The sequence below is a fragment of the Amblyomma maculatum genome, chromosome 5, assembly GCF_055883805.1.
Source record: "Amblyomma maculatum isolate TAMU_Amacu chromosome 5, ASM5588380v1, whole genome shotgun sequence".
In the NCBI taxonomy this organism is placed as follows: Eukaryota; Metazoa; Arthropoda; class Arachnida; order Ixodida; family Ixodidae; genus Amblyomma; species Amblyomma maculatum.
The window spans coordinates 18170552-18190619 of NC_139348.1; the positions used below are offsets into that span (position 1 = coordinate 18170552).

General features: G+C 48.6%; 1 protein-coding gene across 2 annotated transcripts in view; it reads right to left on the reverse strand.

Moving 5' to 3' along the window:
• LOC146187826 (phosphoribosyl pyrophosphate synthase-associated protein 2) overlaps positions 1–20068 on the reverse strand; it is a 61010-nt gene that overhangs the window by 12565 nt on the left and 28377 nt on the right. For both annotated transcript variants that reach the window (XM_084603541.1, XM_084603540.1), the window contains 4 exons: positions 19437–19552; positions 18557–18644; positions 11444–11566; positions 7518–7588 (listed from right to left, as the gene is read on the reverse strand). In XM_084603541.1, the coding sequence (XP_084459667.1) occupies positions 7518–7588; positions 11444–11566; positions 18557–18644; positions 19437–19552 (398 nt within the window). The remainder of the gene's footprint in view (positions 1–7517; positions 7589–11443; positions 11567–18556; positions 18645–19436; positions 19553–20068) is intronic.

Consider the following 20068-nt stretch of genomic DNA (forward strand, 5'->3'; position numbering starts at 1 on the left):
TTGCCAAGTTCGCTCCCCCCCCACCCCCTCTGCTGGAGCTAACGTCAAAAGGTAAACACACCGTTTTTGCTGCACAGCATGTTGGCGCACTGCCAAGAAATGTGTTGTGGACCGTGACGGCGCGAAATGGAGGAAGGCATTAACAACTGATGCCTTCTTTCTTTCTTTCTTTCTTTTTTTTTTTCAATTTCTCAGGCACAAATTGGGGCTGGGTGGGTTCATTATGCGAGTGGATTCTTTATGCGACTAAATACGGTACATTTACCATAATGCAAATGGTTCTTGTCAGTTTTTTCGTGGCCATTCCATAATTCGAACATCGGATAATTAGAACTTTTTTCCCTGTCCTGTGAAGTTTGAATCAACAAGCTTTTAGTGTATTAATGCAAGTGTATTAATGCGAAAGCATTAATAGGCTATGTTGGTGAGGCCACAGCCTGCACCCAGAAAGATTACTTAAAAAGTAAAAGCCACAATTGTGTACGCCAACCTCCATGGGATAAAAGTAGGGGTGTCCACAAGGAAAGTGCGACCAATACTGCGCCTTTCCTTTCCCATTAACCAATTATTAATGAGAAAACATTAGTAGGCTATGCAAAAACAAATTATGGTAATTAATCAAAACAATGGTAAATAAAAATAGCAAAAATAAATGCAATGACACAAATATAAAATATTAAAAATAAAGATAATGTAAAATAAATAAAAATACACGATAAAGTGCAAAGAGTACAAATGACGAAAAACAGCGCGGTAGCACTAATAGTTTCGCATTCTGCCAATGCAGTTTCTGCAGTGCTCTCGAAGTTTTTTGATAATGTTTGCCACCATGAAAAAAAAAAAAATCTGGGGGTGGACACTAAGCTTTGCCCATAAGAGAGCAAGAACTAGGCCTAGTTGGTTGTAGGTAGTGCTTTTAGTCTTCAGGCTAAACTCTTCATGAAATGGAACAAATTGTACACGAACAAAACCCCACTTCAGCCCTTTCTCTTGTCCATGTCCAGTTTGTTCTGTTTCATGAGGAGTTTAGTGCATTAGAAAGCAGCTTCGCCCATAAGGATATAATGCGACAGTGGCAATGGCTCCCATCTACTGCAGATCTTCTCGTGTACATGCACATTGGTATTTACATTCTCAACAATGCCTTAATTTCCGCCTCTATTACTTTACACTTATTCAATGGCGTACTGCCACAAGCCACCCCATGGGAATACAGCCCCACTTTAACCAAGCTTCCACGTGGCCTAAAAGTAGCGTGCCTGACTTGGCATCCCCACCTGGTCCTGAAGGGTTACATTTCCATATCACCTCTGCCATCTTGGTGATGTCATGTGGTCACTAACCAGTGCCACACGCTCGATTTCTCACTGACAATGTGGACTATCATGGTTCGACTCGTTGCCCACGTCGGAAAGAGTGTTTACAGAGTGCTGACGTGGTAAGCATTGCAGGGTAGACACTGGAAGGGTGACATCCGCGGCTGATCACCGTTGAGGCAGGGCACTGGCAAGTTGCGAAAGGGCATTTCGCAAAATGGATGGAAGGCCCACTACCTGAGCAGCAACAAACAAATTTATTTGTTTTGGGGCCATCCTTTTCCTACTCCCTCACAATGGCCAAAGACAAAGCATCGGTTGTGGAACGCCACCCTAAGCACGGCATTCAGGATGACATGTAGGCTGCCTCGCATCCGGGAGGTACGGGGTTCGATCCCCAGTGCTGCTGGGTACCCACCGGTTTCCAATGGGTACAAGATTTCCCCCGGCCTGGTGCTCGGCTCTTCTGGGGTGAAAAGCTTGAAAAAAGGGGCCATGAACCAAAAATGTTGGTTCAAGAAGAAGAAAAAAGGGCCACATAATGGGCTTTTGCCACACAAGGCGGACTTATTGTTGTCCGATGGCGGAACTGATCACTGCCACATCGGCACAACTATTTGGGACCTATGACCCCTTTCCCAAACATTTCACCCCAAAGAGCCGAGCACTAGGCCGGGGGAAAGCTTGTACCCATTGAAAAGCCGCTGGGTACCCGGCGGCACCAGGGATCGAACCAGGTACCTCCCGAACACGAGGCGGATGCTCTACCACAAGGCCACGCTTCTTCTTGAACCAACATTTTGGTTCATGGCCCCTTTTCCCAAGCATTTCACCCCAGAAGAGCCGAGCACCAGGCCAGGGGAAATCTTGAACCCATTGGAAACCGGTGGGTACCCGGCGGCACTGGGGACCGAACCCCGTGCCTCCCGAATGCGAGGAAGATGCTCCAACAAACATCGTTCTCCTCTACAACACCTAGCACCACATCTTCTTTGCAGCCATTACAGTTTTCCCTGAGCAGCCAAAGCCCACTGGGCGAGTTACACAGTCTCACGAAAGTTCTAGGGCTTCAAGCGCTCAACATGAGAAAATCTTCGACGAATGGTCGCAGTTAGACGCGCAATCTCGTAGGTGACGTCACCGATGGGGGTAATGACGTAAGGTCCATCGTAGTGCGCCAACAGTTTCTGGTGATGGCCACGCCAGCGAAGCGGCCGCCAAAGCAAGACCTCATCACACAGAGCGTAGGTAACATGTCGACGGTGCTCATCGCAGCGTGCCTTGAAGTATTCTTGAGGAGCTACAGTCTGCAAGCGGGCAATTCGCCGAGATTCTTCGACGAGGCACAGGGTCTCTGCAATGCAGGGATCGTCGCTGACTGAGAATGGCAAGATTGTATCCAGGGTATAGCGCGGCGGACGGGCGTATAGAAGAAAGGGCTGTAACCTGCCATTTCATGGGTCGCAGTGTTAAAAGCGTAGGTTACAAAAGGCAGGATGGTGTCCTAGTGTTTGTGATCCGCGGCCACGTACATTGACAGCATATTGGTCAACGTTCGGTTTATGTGCTCAGTCAAGCCATTTGTTTGCGGGTGATAGGGCTTCGAGTGGCGAAAAGTTGTTGCGCAGAGACGCAGGAGTTCTTTGACAACATCGACAGTGAACTGACGGCCGCCCTGACGGTGGCCCGTGGCGTAAGATGACCGAGTGCAGCAGAAACATAGACACGTGATATGCTGTATCCGATGGAATAGCGGCCATTTCGCAGTACCAAGTCAGATAATCGGTACAAGCAACAATCCAGCGATTGCCAAAGCAAGACTTTGGAAACGGACCCAGCAGGTCGATGCAGACTACCTCGAAGGGTGCGCTCGGAGGCGGTACAGGGTGCAGCAGCCAAGCAGAAGCAACTGTAGAACTTCTGTGGTGCTGGCACTGCATGCAACTGGCCATGTAGCGTTCAATGGTCGATCGCACCTTAGGCCAATAAAACCCTTCTTGAGCACGGCGGAGCGTGCGAGCCGATCTGAGATTATCAGATGTGGGGCCGTCATGCAATACGCACAATACAGATGAATAGAGACTTTTAGGAACTATGAGTAGTTGTCGTGGACTCACTAGAGAATAGTTCTTCTTCCACAGGAGACAGTTGCGTACACAAAAACGACCAGTAACCCGACAAATCTGCGGGGAGTTGAAGAGAGGTTGGAGACAGATCTTTTTCCTGTTCCGACGTAAAAACTTGAAGGTCTGGAAACTGTGCAACCAGGACAGAAAAATAATTGCCGAAGTTGTCGGCGTCACACTCGGTGGTGGCTAGGGGAAGCCATGAAAGGCAGTCTGCGTCGGCGTGCCGCCGGCTGCTTTTGTAGACTACATCGAAAGTATACTCTTGGAGGCGAAAGGCCCAGCGCACAAGATGACCACAAGGATCCTGAAGGTTTGTAAGCCAGCAGAGAGTGTGGTGGTCAGTGACAATGGTGAATGGCCATCCATGTAAATATGAGCGGAACCGTTGGATGCCGAAGACCACTGCAAGGCACACCTGCTCCGTGATCGTGTAGTTCCGCTCAGGCTTGCTGAGAGAACAGCTTGCATATGGGATAGCATGTTCTTGTTCGTTGCAGCACTGAACAAAAATAGCCCTAATGCCAACACCACTTGCGTCCGTGTGGACTTCTGTGGGTGCGGCAGGGTCAAAATGGCGTAGAATAGGATGCGACGTCAACAGAAACTTCAGCTGATGAAAAGAAGCTTCACACTCGGTGGTCCATTCGAAAGAAGCGCCCTGTGTAGCAGACTTGTCAGTGGGGCGGCGATGCCAGCAAACCGGTGTATAAAACGACGGAAATAAGAACATAACCCAAGGAAACTGCGAAGCCTTTTGACAGTCTTGGGTAGTTTGAACGACTCGATCGCCGCTGTTCTCTGAGGATCAAGCCATACTCCGTGCTCGTCAGCGAGGTGTCCCAGCATCAATGCCTGGCATTCGCCAAACTGGCACTTCTTGGAATTGAGGACGAGGCCAGCGTTATGTAAACAGTTCAAGACAATAGCTAAGCATTCGTTATGCTCATTGAAGGTCCTTCCAAATATGACAACACATGCCCGACACATGTCGCACACATGTCCCAAATATGTCCCACTTCAAACTGCGCAATACCGTATCCATAAATCTTTCGAAGGTTGCCCGAACGGCATCACACTAAATTCAAAAAGTCCATCCGGCATGACAAACGCAGTTTTTTCCTTGCAATTAGGGTGCACAGGGATCTGCCAGTAACTTGATCTGAGATCGACACACGAGAAGTGAGAGGCAGCAGAAAGGCAGTCAATGGAGTCATCTATACGAGGTAGTAGTTATATGTCCCTTTTAGTGATGGCGTTCAGATGACGATAATCGACGTAGAACCTCCACGTACCATCCTTCTTGCACACTAGGTTTACAGGGGCCGGCCAAGGACTCGAAGACTCCTGAATTACCCCCTTGTGAAGCCTTTCTTGGACTTGCTCAATGATCACCTTGCGCTCGAATGCTGACACTCGATAGGGCTTCTGGCGGATCAGGCGGTAAAAACTGGTGTCTACGGCGTGACGAGTGCGAGATGCAGGGATAGAAGGCGGTCCAGTGGGCAGGGCGAAGTCGAAAACAGATGAGTATTGTAGCAGAAGGTCCACCAGGGCCTGGTGCTGAGTGGTACTGAGGCTAGTGTTGACTATGAGAAAAATTGTGGATGTTGCTGACAGAGCCTTTGGAATAGGGTCGGATGGAGCGACTCCAACCGATGCCAACGCAGAGGGCATACCGTGGCCACAGGAGGCAAGTTTCAAGCCAACTGGCAGAACGGCAGGTGCGGGGGAGGAATTAATTGTCCACAACCAGGCGTGGCCCTTCACCACAGAGAGAAGAAAATGAGGTACAAGGAGATTCTTCTTCTTCACACACGCTGAATAAATAGGTTGTACAACAGCCTCAAACGTGTCACTGCTGCGAGGCGATGAGGGAACTGGGACGCACACTGCAGTCCATGATGGCACGACTGTGTCTTGGGACACGTTAAACACAACTTCCGCATCGTGCAGACTTTCCACGAGACCAGGCACAATGGTGTGCTCGAAATAGACCACCCAACTATGACAGCCAACTGTACCGCCACACATGCTCAAAAACTGCAACCCTAAAATTATGTCATAAGAGGAGCGAGCAATAACAATAAATTCCACTTGGAAAACTGATCCACCCAGTTTGACTGCCACATTGCACACTCCTAAAAACCGTAACGATTCACCACTCACTCCACAGAACATCGCTTTAGACGCACACTGAAACATCACTTTGAGCCCTAGCAACTGTTTAAATACAAAGTTCATTACTGAAACAGCCGCCCCGGTATCGACAAGAGCCAATGTAGAAACACCATCGACGGACACGTTAACTTTGTTCTTAAGCATTAAAACAGGGGGAGGTAGATCGGCGCTGAGCAGACGTCCAGCAACCTCACCTCCATCAGTTGCGCTGGCTAGTTTTCCGGATGAGGTGATAATGAGCGCCGGAGTGGTGATGGCGATCAAAGTGTCCGGGATAGCGGAGGAGGGGGTCATGCTGCGATCTGACGCAGGAAAAGGGTTCCTCAAGTTGGCGTGCCAGTGGTCCGGTGCAGCAATTGGGTTGAAAGGCTGTCCGTTGGAAAGAGGCTGATGGACGGGCCGTACAGTGTAGATCGTGGAGCCATAGAGAGGCGAGTGGAGGCGATGGCAAAACCGCGAGATGTGGCCAGGATTACCGCACCGGTAGCACACCAGGGGCGGACGAACAGAAGGCGGCTCTGGGAAAACATTGGCAATATTGGGGCTTGTAGGGAAAGCATCACGTCGTACTTCTTCCTCGTAGATGATTGGCAGCGGCTCACTAGAGCGCACAGGTGGCTCGTGCTACAGGTGTGGTGCGGTTGGGACCGTCAAGACAGATGGAGCACTGGCTACCCCTCGTAGTCCACTGTGTTGACAGACAAGGGTTGAGGTGAAGCCATCGGATACGCGCATGGCTGCTCGCTGGGATGTCAAGTTATATCCTGCCAGCGGGTTAACTCGTCACATACAATCTGACGAATAGTAGCGGAAAGACCGCTGGCAGCAGAAGTGGAGTCAATGGCTGCCGCTGTTGGCACAGTAGGCAAGCGACCAAATTTCGGCATAATTCACCGCATTGGGTTCTCAAACGTGCGGCAATGCGCAATCCCGTTCGAGACAGATGCCAGGTTTTCCTTGCTGATAAGGTAGGTATAGACATCTTCAGCAAAACCTTTCAGTAGGTGGTCCACCTTGTCCTCGTCGGACATGCGAGGAGAGACAACTTTGCAGAGCTTTAGGACCACCTCGATATACTGAGTGCAGGTCTCTCCATGAAGCTGTGCCTGTTGAGCCCGTGTCTGCTCGGCTCACTTCTTTTTCGCTGCGGAGTCACCATAGCCCTTGGACAGCTCTTCTACAAAGCGTGTCCAGGATGTGAGTCTTCGTGGTTCTCATACCAAGAGCCGTGTCGGTGAGCGTGAACGCCACGTTGGCAAGCTGTGCGCTCACGTCCCACTTGTTATACCGGCTGACATGTTGGTAATGCATCAACCATTCGTCCACGTCCTCTCCGGCGGTATCCGCAAATGAGCGGGGCTTACGGTAATGCGGCCAGGAGCTCGATGCTGACCTGGACGCGGAGTCTCCGTCCAAGGACATCTCTGCGATAGAAGGTGGTAAACCGGCAAGGCGTCGACTGCGGCGAGGTCCGAGCGGTATATCCCGTGGCTGATGAGGTCGATATCCAGCAAGCCTCCACCAAGCTGTTACGCTCGAAGGCCTTCCTGAAGATTGGGGTGTCAGAGACGCCTTGTCAGCTACTAGTCTCTCAGGATCTGCGAGCGTGCCCAATCAACAAACATCGTTCTCCTCTACAGCACCTAGCGCCTCATCTACTTTGCGGCTGTTACAATATATTTATGCGCCCTGCTTTAAACAGTTTCAGCCCCAATTACGAATGTTGCCAAGATGGCTGTTGTAGATGTAGCAGTCATTACAGATTCAAGCGTCAGACAACACGGGGCCTTCTTATAGACAATATATAGATACACCAAGAATGCCTATGATCTGCTTCGTCAGTACCACACTGGGACGCCAATGTGGCTCATGGGGTATCACCTGCCCAACTCACCACCATGATGGCAATGCGGCCGCCCACGTCCCCCACTACGTAGATGGGTGGCTTCTCCTTGGCCGCAGGAACTGCAACAAAAGAGGAACAGAGGCTGCCCTCACAATTCTCCACTAATCAACAGAACATATAGGGGACACCGATATGGGCAAGGCTGTGACTACAATGCAGGCAGAGCAGATGGTGCCATCATGGCTGACGCATGTCTTGGAATGACTCAAGCGGAGTGATACTTGGGTGCACAATGCACAGAGCTTTGGCTGTTCTCCCCCATACCATACCACCGAGAATGATAAAAACATGTGACCCATGACTACACCCTCAAGCACTAAGCATTGCTCACACAAAACATTGCTCACATATAGCCAACGTCCCAACTGCCATGGCACAGTGAAGTCTCATTGGCGTGATTTTCACAGGAAGTGGAAATTAAATCGCATTATCCAAAACAGGTCCCAAAATGTCCTGAATAAAACATGTATGCCACAGAACTTTTCTTCCATGCCTTTAATGACCTGCTATTTTGCACTGGTTTTTGTTTCTCAGTGTTCAGAAGCAAGCTGTTCTGAAATGCATAGAAATAAGTCGCAGTTTCACTGCTTACCTACACACCCACACCAAAACTGTGAAGGCCACCTGAAACTTGGCGCTCTGCCAACTTTGTCAAAATTGTCACCAATGCAGGAGATCCAAAAAAAGTTAATACGCGAGGATGTCTTATCCATGTGCCTCATTTGGGTACACCGCTGACTGTGAGAGTGGCAGAGTCACAGAGGACCACTAAGAAGGTTGGGAAAAGTAAATTCTCAATGACAAAAAGTGGGAGAGGGATGGTTCATTATGCAAGCAAATACCAAAACAGCAGCCAGGAGCATTACTGTTACAGCGTGCTATTGCCCCTACTACTACTTTTTGCCTTCCACTTGGAGGAAGTGGAAGCAAGTTTTGCATATATTTTTGCAATTATATTGTCTAAACCCATGTGGAAGTACCATCACTTTAGCTGTACAAAAAGACACGACCTCTGTAGAGCACTGGACAGAAAAAAAAAAAAAAATTGTATGATGGTAAAAACTGCCGGATTGCATGAATAAGGTTCAACAGTAAATTTGAATTGCGAAGAAGATGGGCCTCTTCGCTGGACGCTGACGAAGAGGAAGCAGTTGTGGAATTGCCATCGTGCAGATTGTGTTGGTCTTGATCGCCCCGTTTCCCCACCGACCTCGACGCCGTCCTCGACGTACTTCTACATTTGGTGGAGGTGCGACCAGATATCCTTGCCTCACGCTGCAGCTTCGCACCCGCATGCTCCCGGTAACTCGCATGGCTGGCGACGAACATCCCCCGGCCCCACCGATGACCCCGCCGGTTGTCTGCTCTGGCTCCTTACGCCAGCGATACCCTGCGCTCTACAGCAGGACCGACGACACAGACTGTGATGACTGGCTTGAGTCGTACGAGCGAGTTCCTACAATAAGTGGGATAAAGCCACAAAGTTAACGAACATCATATTTTATTTGACCGGCGTTGCCAACTTGTGGTATCGTAACCATGAAACCGATATCACGACTTGGGACTCATTAAAGGCCAATCTTAGAGCCGTCTTTGGTCGTCCTGCTGTACGAAAGCTCCGCGCCGAACTACGCCTGCAAGAGCGACAACAGCGCCTTGGCAAAACATTTACAAGTTACATTGAAGATGTGGTCCATCTGTGCAGTCGCGTCAACGCGCAGATGTCCAAGAAAGACAAGATAAAACAGATCCTGAAGGGCATCGAACATGATGCATTTCAAATGTTAACATCCTGCGATTTGACAACTGTTGCCCAAGTCGTTAACCTTTGCCAGAGCTACGATGAGTTGCGCAAGCAGCGCCTCATCACTCGCCCACCTCCCGCGCCTGTCGAATCACTTTCTGGTCTCTAACGAAATCAAAAGCAGCCATCAAGACGAGTGGCACAAAGAGCTACACACAGTGGATGAAGCGCAACTTTTAAGCGTTAATTTCCTGGAACGTAGAACAGCTTACATTATTATACTGTGGTGCACATCAGTTGCAAAAGGTAAATAATGCCCGTCAGGCATATACAGGTCTGTATTTCTACATTTGAAGTTTGTTTATGGCAGAAATTTTAGACTATACGAACAGTTTTTGTGACACTGACGTTTGTATCCTTAAAATGCCAGAGAAAATAAAAAAAAGAGAAAGAAAAAAAAAAAGTCAAGAGTGCAGAGGCAGCAGGGCAAGCGAGAGTCCCATTGTGCCATGCCAGCTGAAAACTGCACAGTTTCACATCCCAAGGAAACACAGGGGCTGTAAGGAACGCCGCAGAGGTGGACTCTGGGTCACCCCATACAGACCAGCTGCGGCACTCCTATTCCGATTGGCAATCGTATGCAGTCCTCTGTGCTTTTGTGCCTCGTATGTTTACAATCTAGTTGCTGTCATCTCTGCTGCCAACCTGTGAGAGTACCTCAGCTTATTAAAGGTGGGTAAAACCTATTTTTTCACCCACCATTTTCACACCAAAGCTTGGGAAAAAAAAAGAAAGCTGCAACCACTTGTGTCCCCATGACAAGAACAGTTATAGCAGAAAAATGAAAAGAGCATGCAGTTACTCGCAGTGGTGCCTGTCTCGGTGCTTCGTAATCTAGTATTTATTTATTTACTACTTACGCTATACGATTACATATGCTGCACCTTGAAAAGGGCCCCAACAGAAGGGGCAGCAACTTTCAATAAGTAATGCTCTCAAAACCACCGTGGTTAGTACATGAGGAGAAAGTTTGTTTCAAACGCTGATTTTAGCTCTATACAATGTTAGTGATTCAGCATGGCTTAATAAATGGATAGGGACACATGAAAAGTCTTATTTTTGAGCCAATAAGGAAATTTCAATCTTTGAACCTTTTTCTGTGCTTGCTGTGACTATATGTGGTACTGTGCCATTAGACTGGAACAGTATTTGCTAAAGATAAATCCAATGCATCATTTATAACGCCTGGATATTATGCTCTCCAAAAGGCTCCTCACCAGACAGTCTTTTCAGCAACTTGTAGCTGTGCTCCCCACACAATGAATAAACTATGGTGCACAGCCAAGCCTTTGGCAACAGTTCCAGCTGGTGTTCCAGCGTAAAGGGCAGCCCCCGGGCATGACAAAATGCATGCATATCTGCCAGAGAGCGATAAAGGCAAGCCAGACCTTAGCAGAATGGAATTTGAAAAATGCCAGACTGCCCACACACAGAGCACAGACTGAGATGAAAGAAGTGCCCTCCCTGTTCTAGTCACACACAGAAATGCCTGCATGCCTGTGGTTTCGAAGGTGGAAGCAGAGTCCAGCCGTCCCGAACAAACACACCCCGTTTATTCACACATATACACATATATATATATAATCAATAACAGAAGCGCCCCTTGAGGAATAAAGAATTCAAACCAAAACCAAAACTGAATACTATAGCAATGACCCCTGCTGCAAGTGTTACAGCACCAGACGCATTTCCATCCTGTCATCTAGGGCAATTCATAAGCAGTTGGAAACCCTTAATTCAAAACCAGTTTCAGGAGCCATTTTTTGGACGCTTGTGTATGGTGGCACCATCTAGAAGCAGGCAACAAAAACTATTCAATGCTGTCTTCAGAAAAACATGCCCTTCTTGATTCTTATGCCTCTTAATTTATCTGTTGGGCTGTTATGTCGGTGAAGTTTTTTTCTCTGTGTCTGTTTAGCTGATCCTGTTGCTAGATGGATTTATGCTTAACTTGGAGACAGCTTACTTCGAATGATCATGGGTGTCGCCACAATCTGTAAGCATCCAAATTTGGCCAACTGAGGCGGCCATTTTTCAACACCCAGAGTTTCAACACCCAGAGGGAGCTTCTGCAGGTGGTGAAATCAAAGAGCGGCAAAGTAGTACTGACCAGGCATGATGTCGAGGCCCACATCCATGGTGCGGGCAGACGAGAGCACTGTGGGGGGCGAGTAGCGGCCATCCACCATGTCCGACTCAGACTCCTTCTGCTCCCCATGGATGACGGCAATACCTGCGCCAAAGCGGGAACCCACTCACACAGAGAAGGTTGGCAACATCCAGCCCCACAACCTTTTGCTCGCGTCCTCTCCCCACAACAACACCTGAGTGTAGCCTTCGGGCCACACACCCAAGTTCCAAAGCAGAGTTGCAACAAATGCTCATACAGTTCACTGTCTCTTCATCCCCGGTTGTCCCATCTAAGACAGCACTATCAATTGCGAAAGAGTGACAAGATTGTTGCTGGGTCAGTTGGTGCACATATTAGAAAGGTGGAGAACAGTGCAAAGGAACATGGATGGGAGGGTAGTGACACTCTACTCGTGATGTATTAAGTGTGTGCTAATATTTTAACTTTGACTACAAACTGAATATACTTGTTAATAGAATCATATTCGAGAGACTGATATTTAGAATTTTACCAATCCTTGAAAACCACCGAATACACTGAAAATATCAGAGTTAACTGCAGTTTCACTGCACTGCATACTACACCACATTAAGAGACCGTGTTGACTGTGTGGTGAAGCATCCTCAAAACGTGATGGGCATTTCTTGACAGTGTGCGCAAAGCCTTGACAAAACACTTGACAAAACCGGGAAAAAAACACTGTTCTCATGTGGGTTCCATATTTCTGAATTCAGACAACCATAGTGCACGTGTTCACCAAATCAAAAAATAAAATCTCGGTGATACGAATACGAATGATACGAATTTGCAAAATTCCCCGGCCAGAGTGCATTGTGTACAATGTGCAAAATTTCGGACGTTCCGAAAACTCTGTCGCGCCACTACAGATGATACGAACGCGTGAACTGTGACCGCAACCTTGAACACTAGCGTACTGCCCGCACATTGTTGACTCAGTGATCGCCAGCTGCGCTGCACGCACGCATCGCAAGCAGTTTGCGGTGACGCGCTGTCCGCATCTCGCCGGCGTCGCAATTGTCTGTCAGGCTTGTTAATAGAATCGTATTCGAGAAACTGACATTCAGAATTTTACTAATCTGGAAACTTTCATGAAAAGCTTTCAGCGATGCTTGGCCGATGTAACTGAAACTGCGGACGTCGCGACTCAGTAGCTGGCAGCAACATACGGTGCAGGAACGCATAGACCACACATCGCTGGCTTCGTGATCGCAATCCGCAAGCAGTTTGCAGCACTGCACAGTCCACATGCCCCCATCGCTTGCCATGCTGCACATGGGGCGAGAAGTAGGCGGAGGTGGGTAGACTGCACATTGCCAACATCGCGATCGCTTTCCACGCCGCGAAAACATTTGCAGCAGTGCAAGCAGCGAGTATGCACGTCATAGACTTCGCAACGCCTAGTCGCGCTGAAACATTGTGAGTAGTCTGCGGCGCCGCGTGGCCATCTCTTGTCATGCTGTACGCGCCACGAGAAGTCCGCGGAGGCACATGGCCCGCATGTCGCCAATATCGCGATCATCTGTTCCGCTGTGTGCGCCGCGAGTGGTGAGCTGCGATTGCGCGACTGTTATAAACCTTCTTGGACATAAACAGATTTGAGCAACTTCCGTTCCCATGCTTCTGCATACTAATTTTCTTTCATTTTGATATGAATGTTTGGATGATATGAACTTTTTCATGACCCCGTGAGATTCTTATCACCGAGGTTCTACTGTACTGTGATGCAAACAGTTTTCGGCAGTTTTTTCAGGACCATTCAATAATTTGAGCTTTCATTTCATTTGGACATTTTTTGAGGTCCTTTGAACACCCAGTTAATGAAAGTACACTGTATTCGGCAGATATATGACAGCTCCACGCAGTTTTATACCAGTCCTTCCTGTACAGAAGGATTTGTCCGTGAGTTAGTTTGGTCACGATACAAGGTATAAAAAGCAGCCAACAAAAAAAGAGACAATACACAGTGAGGAACGGTTCATATACACAGGGCTGACAAACAACTCAGCCCTATTTGAGCAAAACAGGCACATACATACGTAAGTGAAGGAAAGGGAAACATGAAGGTGTGGAATACAATGGTGAACAATCAGATGCACTTGCATCACAAGGTAAAAACATTAACACACAACAGTGTAAAAGGCCAATCCTGAACAGAAGTTGTCGCGTCACTTGGTAAAAACAATAAGAGCCAGGGATGTAGGGCCAACTTCAGAACAACCAACCCAGGGCACAAAACAGGGTAAATACAGTAGAATCTCGGTGATACGAACTCGGCTGATACGAATTCATAAATTTCCCCGGCCAAATTGCATTGCGTTTAGTGGGCAAAAAATCGGATGTTCCAAACACTTTTTCTTTTCGCTACGGGTGATACGAACTTCGGTATCACGACCGGTCGAGGCCCACGCACACACGCACAGCGAGAAAAGCGTGCGCAGCGGCGCAGCACTGATAGCATGGATCACGCACACGCGCGCGAAAGAAGAAAAAAAAATTACAGCGGGAAAAAACCGGCTTGGCAACCTGCGGCAGCAGCGAAGTTGGCGAAGGAAGGCGGCGGTATCTTGCCCCCCCTCCCGCTCTCTCTCTTTCTCTCCCCTCCCCCCGCATTTTGTATTTTTTTTTAGTTGTGCGCACGGCCTTGCGGCCCTCTCCACATTTCTCTGCCGCCCCACAGGCCACGCTCTTCTGCTTTCCGGAGTCTCCGCTGCAGCGGCAATACGTTGCTTCGTTTTCTCGTTTGTTGAGGCTGACACCGCGTTGATAGCGCGTCGTTTTGTGATCATCTCGGCAACGCGAAAAGGTACATCATGCTGCAATGTCACGGAAGAGAAAGGCGCTGACCTTTAAAGACAAATTGGAAATTTTAAATAAGGTGGACAAAGAGCCCAAGAAAAGGCGCACTGACATGGCCAAGGAGCTAGGCCTGCCGCTGTCAACGATCGTTGGTCAGCGCGACCAAATTATGCAGAATGTGCAGCACTTCGCGATGAATTCTAAAGAAGCCAAAACTGCCCACCATGTGAAGTTGGAAGAGGTTCTTCTAATGTGGTTCAGAGAGGTCACGGCGGCCGGCGTTAACATCGACGGAAAAGTGCTTCGTGAGAAGGCAGCGGACATCGCACTCACACTTGGAATTGGCGACTTTCAGGCCTCCGGTGGATGGATTCACCGGTTCGAGGTGCGTCATAATCTTTCCTACAAGACCGTTTGTGGCGAAGGAAAAAATGTCGAGGCCTCCGCCGTGGAAGACTGGATGACAACCACACTGCCGTCTTACATAGCGGGATATGAGGCACGTGATGTTTTTAATGTAGATGAAGCAGGGCTGTTTTACAATCTCCAGCCCGAAAAAGTTTGTGCTTTAAAGGCGATGGGGCGGACAAAAAAGCAAACAACGTATCACAGTTTTGTTTTGTTGCAACGCCGACGGATCGAAAAAGATGCCGCTGACAGTCATTGGCAAATATCAAAAGCCCCGATGCTTTAAGGCAGCCGGTCGATTGCCCTGAGTCTACAAGGCAAACAAAAAAGCATGGATGACGTCTTCTTTGTTTATGGAATTCGTCACGTACCTCGACCGCAAGATGTCTTGCCACAACAGAAAAATAGTTTTGCTGCTGGACCAGTGCACCGCCCATCCAAAGCAAATGACACTACAGAGTGTTAAGGTGGTGTTCCTGACCCCGAACGCAACAAGTCATTTGCAACCACTGGATGCTGGGATTATAAGAAATGTTAAGCACCATTTCAAAGCTTTGTTGGTGCGCCGCCTCCTCGCGAAGATTGAAAGGAAGGACGCGAATCTCCAGATCACTCTTCTGGACGCTGTGCATTTTCTTGCAATTGCCTGGGATCGCGTCGTTCCTATGACCATCGCCAATTGTTTCGCGAAGTGTGGGGTTTTCAAATCCGCTGTGGCTACTGCCTCGCAAGTGCCAGACCAGATTCCCATCGATGTCTGGAATCAACTTGACGTCGACTGTTGCGTCGACGATTTCGTCACCGCGGACGACGACCTCGCCACCTGTGGTCTCTGCACGGTTGAAGATATTGCGGAGGAAGCGTCATCACAGCCTGGCATTCCATGCAGTGACGAAGATGACGACGACCAAAGCGTTGATGACCCACCGCCGACGGCAGTAGAAACGATGCACGCCATCGATGTTCTGCAGCGCGCCGTGACCTCAGAGTCTGTGCGGGAGAAGACAGCGGCCCAATTTTTCAGTTTTCAAAACTCTCCGTTATCAGATCTCACGGAAAAGAAGGTGCAGAAGGATATACGCGATTTCTTTCAACGAAAATAAATATTTCGTACCTGTTGGAAGGCTTGAAAACGAATTTTGCTCGTTTTTTGGTGATACGAAATTTCTGGTGATACGAAAATTTTCGTCTCCCTTTGAATTTCGTATCACCGAGATTCTACTGTAATAAGCAAACGAACATAATAAGAAGCCAAAAAGAAAGCAACCACAGGCACATTTAAAGTGAAAGAAGGCTCAGTTCCAAATACTGTAATAGGGCGTTTATTGACGCTCAGATGGAGAGCTCTGAGAGCAGGACCTTGCAACGGCGAGCCCAGCGTACTTCTTCTTTGTCTTCGTCGCACAACGCACAGGTTCATGTCGATGGCTGAAGTGCTGACTATCACAGTACATTTTCCCCCCGGGTAAAAAAAAGGAGCCATCCTGGCGACTTATGGCGCGGAAAGCACAGCGGGGTCATAGAATGGCTTCAATCGGTTCACGTGAACTGTTTCACGACCACGGCGACGCAAGTCCGCAGAGGGCGTGACGGGCTCAACTACGTAGTTGACTGCAGATGTTTGCTGGAGGACCCTATATGGCCCGTGGTAGCGAGCAAGAAACTTCTTTGAAAGGGCAGGGGTTGTGGAGGGCACCCAGAGCCACACCAGTGTGTTCGGGAGATATGACGAAGCTTCGCCGGTATCACGGAGGTATTTTTGTTGCCACTGATTTTCTGTTGTGAGAGAGCGGGCGAGCTGACGGCATTCTTCTGCGTACGTGACGGCATCGGATAGCGGGGAAGATTCGGAAACGTCAGGGCGGTAGGGAAAAAGTGTGTCCATAGTACAGGGCGGCTCGCGCCCGTAAAGGAGAAAGAAAGGAGAGAATCCAGTAGTGGCCTGTGTCGCGGTGTTATATGCGTAAGTAACAAACGGTAGAACTTGGTCCCAATTGGAATGGTCGGTGTTCACGTACATAGCCAGCATGTCACCGAGAGTGCGGTTAAAACGTTCTGTCAGTCCATTCGTCTGAGGGTGGTACGAGGTAGCGGTGCGGTGTATGATGCGGCATTCATTTCAGGAGAGCCTCAAGAGCGTCTGATAAAAAAACGCGTCCGCGGTCGCTGAGCAGTTCGCGAGGGGCACCATGGCGAAGAACCAGGTTTTTCAGAATAAAGGCAGCCACGTCGCGTGCGGAAGCAGAGGGCAATGATGATGTCTCAGTGTAGCGGGTTAGATGATCCACTGCCACGATAATCCAGCGGTTGCCAGCTGAAGTTGTAGGAAGGGGACCGTATAGATCTATGCCGACACGATCAAACGGACGGGCAGGACATGGCAACGGCTGCAACGAAGCAGGGGACTTGAGAGGAGTTTTTCGGCGTTGGCAAGTCTGGCAAGAGCGGACAAAATGGCGGACAAAGAGGTACATTCCACGCCAGAAGAAGCGTAGACGCAAGCGCGTGTAGGTTTTCAACACTCCGCCGTGGGCGCACTGGGGATCAGTATGGAAAGCAGCACAAATTTCGGCGCGGAGATGACGGGGGATGACTAAAAGCCACTTCCTTCCGTCGTGAAGGAATACTTTATTTTTTCTGGCTGTTTTGTTTACCTTGCTTTCTGTATAAACAACTGGTATGCGGAATCCTGCAATTTACGCTCAATTTTTCTGTAGGGTACGCACTTCTGCGCAATTCTATTTTATTTTACTTGCAAATACCAAGTGAATTGGTAGAGTACCTTTTCCGAAATCCTGCTTGATCCTTTGCTTGATTAAAGTCTAAGGTTGTCATGATCCTATTAGCAATTACCTTTGTAAAAAAACCTTGTACGTAACGGATAGTAAGCTGATAACGGATAGCACAATATCCCCCCGTCCTTCAGCCAATCTGTAGTTACCCGATCCTCCCCACCTGCAGGGTGTTTATTAATAGAATATTCATGGGAGGTTGTGGGCAATTACTGCACCAGGGTGGTCAACTCCAGTTCTGGTGAAGGAGTGCATTGCCGGAGGTGTTCATCGGCATTAGCTCGCACGCTAAATCTGCTTATGCAATTCAGTCGACACAAGGATTTTTACTTTTATGTTAAGGCGATAGCCTTTAATGGCTCATGCTCGCAGATTGTGTTTGTCCGTTCGTCCGTAATGCTTTCGTTACGTGGGAGGCGGCAGCTTGCAGCTGACATGACCGAGCACTAACTGGATGTTGGGATGTCAGACATTACGTTTGACAGGAGCTGCCAACTTGGGCCTCCCCTTTCATATGGAAGGGTGATATCAGAATCAGCCTGCAAAGACCCTTGTATTCAAGTTATCCCTAGGCCACGCAGGCACGTTCATATGGCTCGGTTAAAGCGGAGCTTTGTTGTTGGCTGGTAGCTTATTCTATCGCGTCATCGTGACGGTGGAAGTGAAAACAGAGGGAGGGGTGTTGTAGTGGAAGGTTTCAGACCACCGTGCGATAGAGGCTTTCACCTCATCACAGTTTAGTGATCCAAGTGACCCCTAGAACTTTTTTTTTTAATCCAGTGGAGAATTGTGCGGCACCGGGATTCGAACTACAGTCCACTTGTATGTGAGGCGGATGTTCTACCTCTACGTCACTGCTGCTTCCCTTAAGACCTTAAGAAAGCAGCACAAATGAAGTTGCTAAAACGCGAAATAAGAATGGGAGAGGAAGGAGCACTCTTTCCTGTACTATTTTTGTCTAGCCGTCGAGTAACTTCATTTGCGCGGCTTTGTGCATGTCAGGTACAGAGTGAATCAAATATCTGCACACTCTTACTATCAGGTAAGACAATCCCCCGCATATATTGGCACTCACCCAGTCTTAAGCGCTCGGCATACGATGTGGCCTTGTTCGCTGTAGATGGATTCCGAGCAACGATGACAGCATTCCTGTAGTCTGGGATCTGCACCCACAATCACAGGTCCCTTAGAGCACAACATCAGTGGCACAACCATATGCCAGGGAGGGCATAGTAAAATGAAATATTCATGGAAATGAAATGTCACGCGACTCATCCTTTGAAAGCTCTGTCAATAGTCTTTCTGTGCCAAAAAAGCTGACTGCACTTCTGAGAAAACTGCACACAAGGCATACCCAATGTTCTCCTCACCAGTGCGTGACGTCACTTTTATGCTGTGCACTGTTTGCAATGAATAAGCTGGATGCAGTGCAACATCTGTGTCACTTTTTTTTCTCCAAGTCCACGGCTCTAACTACCACACACTCTGCTGCCACTGTGGTTCAGAAGTAAGCCTGCCTGCAGACTTTGGGGAAGCTTATGTGGCCTTAACCGCACAGTATGAGGTGGTTGAACAAAGGCCCTAAACAATCTCACTGAGCAAACATTCTGCAGTGGCTGAGAAGTAATGGCTCAAATCCACCAGGGTTGACCTCTTTCCTCTTCAGATTTCTTTCTTCACAGGCACTACACATGGTAGTGGAATGACATTACAATGTTGTAGACCCACGACTAATTGTGCACTGGCGTCTGAATTATTGGCGCTAGGTCATGTATGAGAGCTATTTCAGAAAGCGCGTTACGTTGGCACTTCCTAAAAGTGCTTTGTGCCTGGCAATGCTGAGCTTACAATGTGCAGCTTGCCTATGGTAACTTGAAATCGGGGGCAAAATGAGAGTCTGACACCGATTTGATTGTGGGAAGAAGGCAGACAGAGATTGAGAGGACAACACGCACACATTCAGTGATGTACTGCAGCAGGAAAGGTGAGGCTCGCAGGTTGTCCACGGGGATGTCGAAGAAGCCCTGCACCTCCTTCTGGTGCAGGTCCATGGTGATGATGTGTGTCAGCCCTGCAAAAGAGGGGGGACGAACTCACAGACTGTCCTCCCCAGCAGCCATGCTTAAACCCCCAAGCCCTACTCGTTAGCCACTCCTAAGGTGTGCTCCACAGACTACAAATCGCAGTAAGGTGAGCCATAATTAAGGAGTAGTGCAACAGAAGGCACAGAGACAGATGCTCAACCACTGTTTATTCAGAAGAATGTCAGAACAAATGCGATACAACCATATTGTTATGAAAGGGATTTACTGCAAGAGTGCTGAACTGATGGAGAAGGTAGAGAGCTCAGCTGGCTGAACAGCTGCGCCTGCTAACATGAGAGTTCAGCCCAACGTCACTGCCATTTTCCTCCTGGAGAGGTGCAGCAAAGAAAACAAAGACAACAAGGCACAAGGAGAACAGCCCTTTGCACTGCACCTCTCTATGATGCCTCACAGAGTGGCCCACACAAAGGTACTAATCGATGCCCTTTTCCTCCATTTTTCTTTCAACTTTGTCATCAGGGCTGCCACAATATGAACAAACA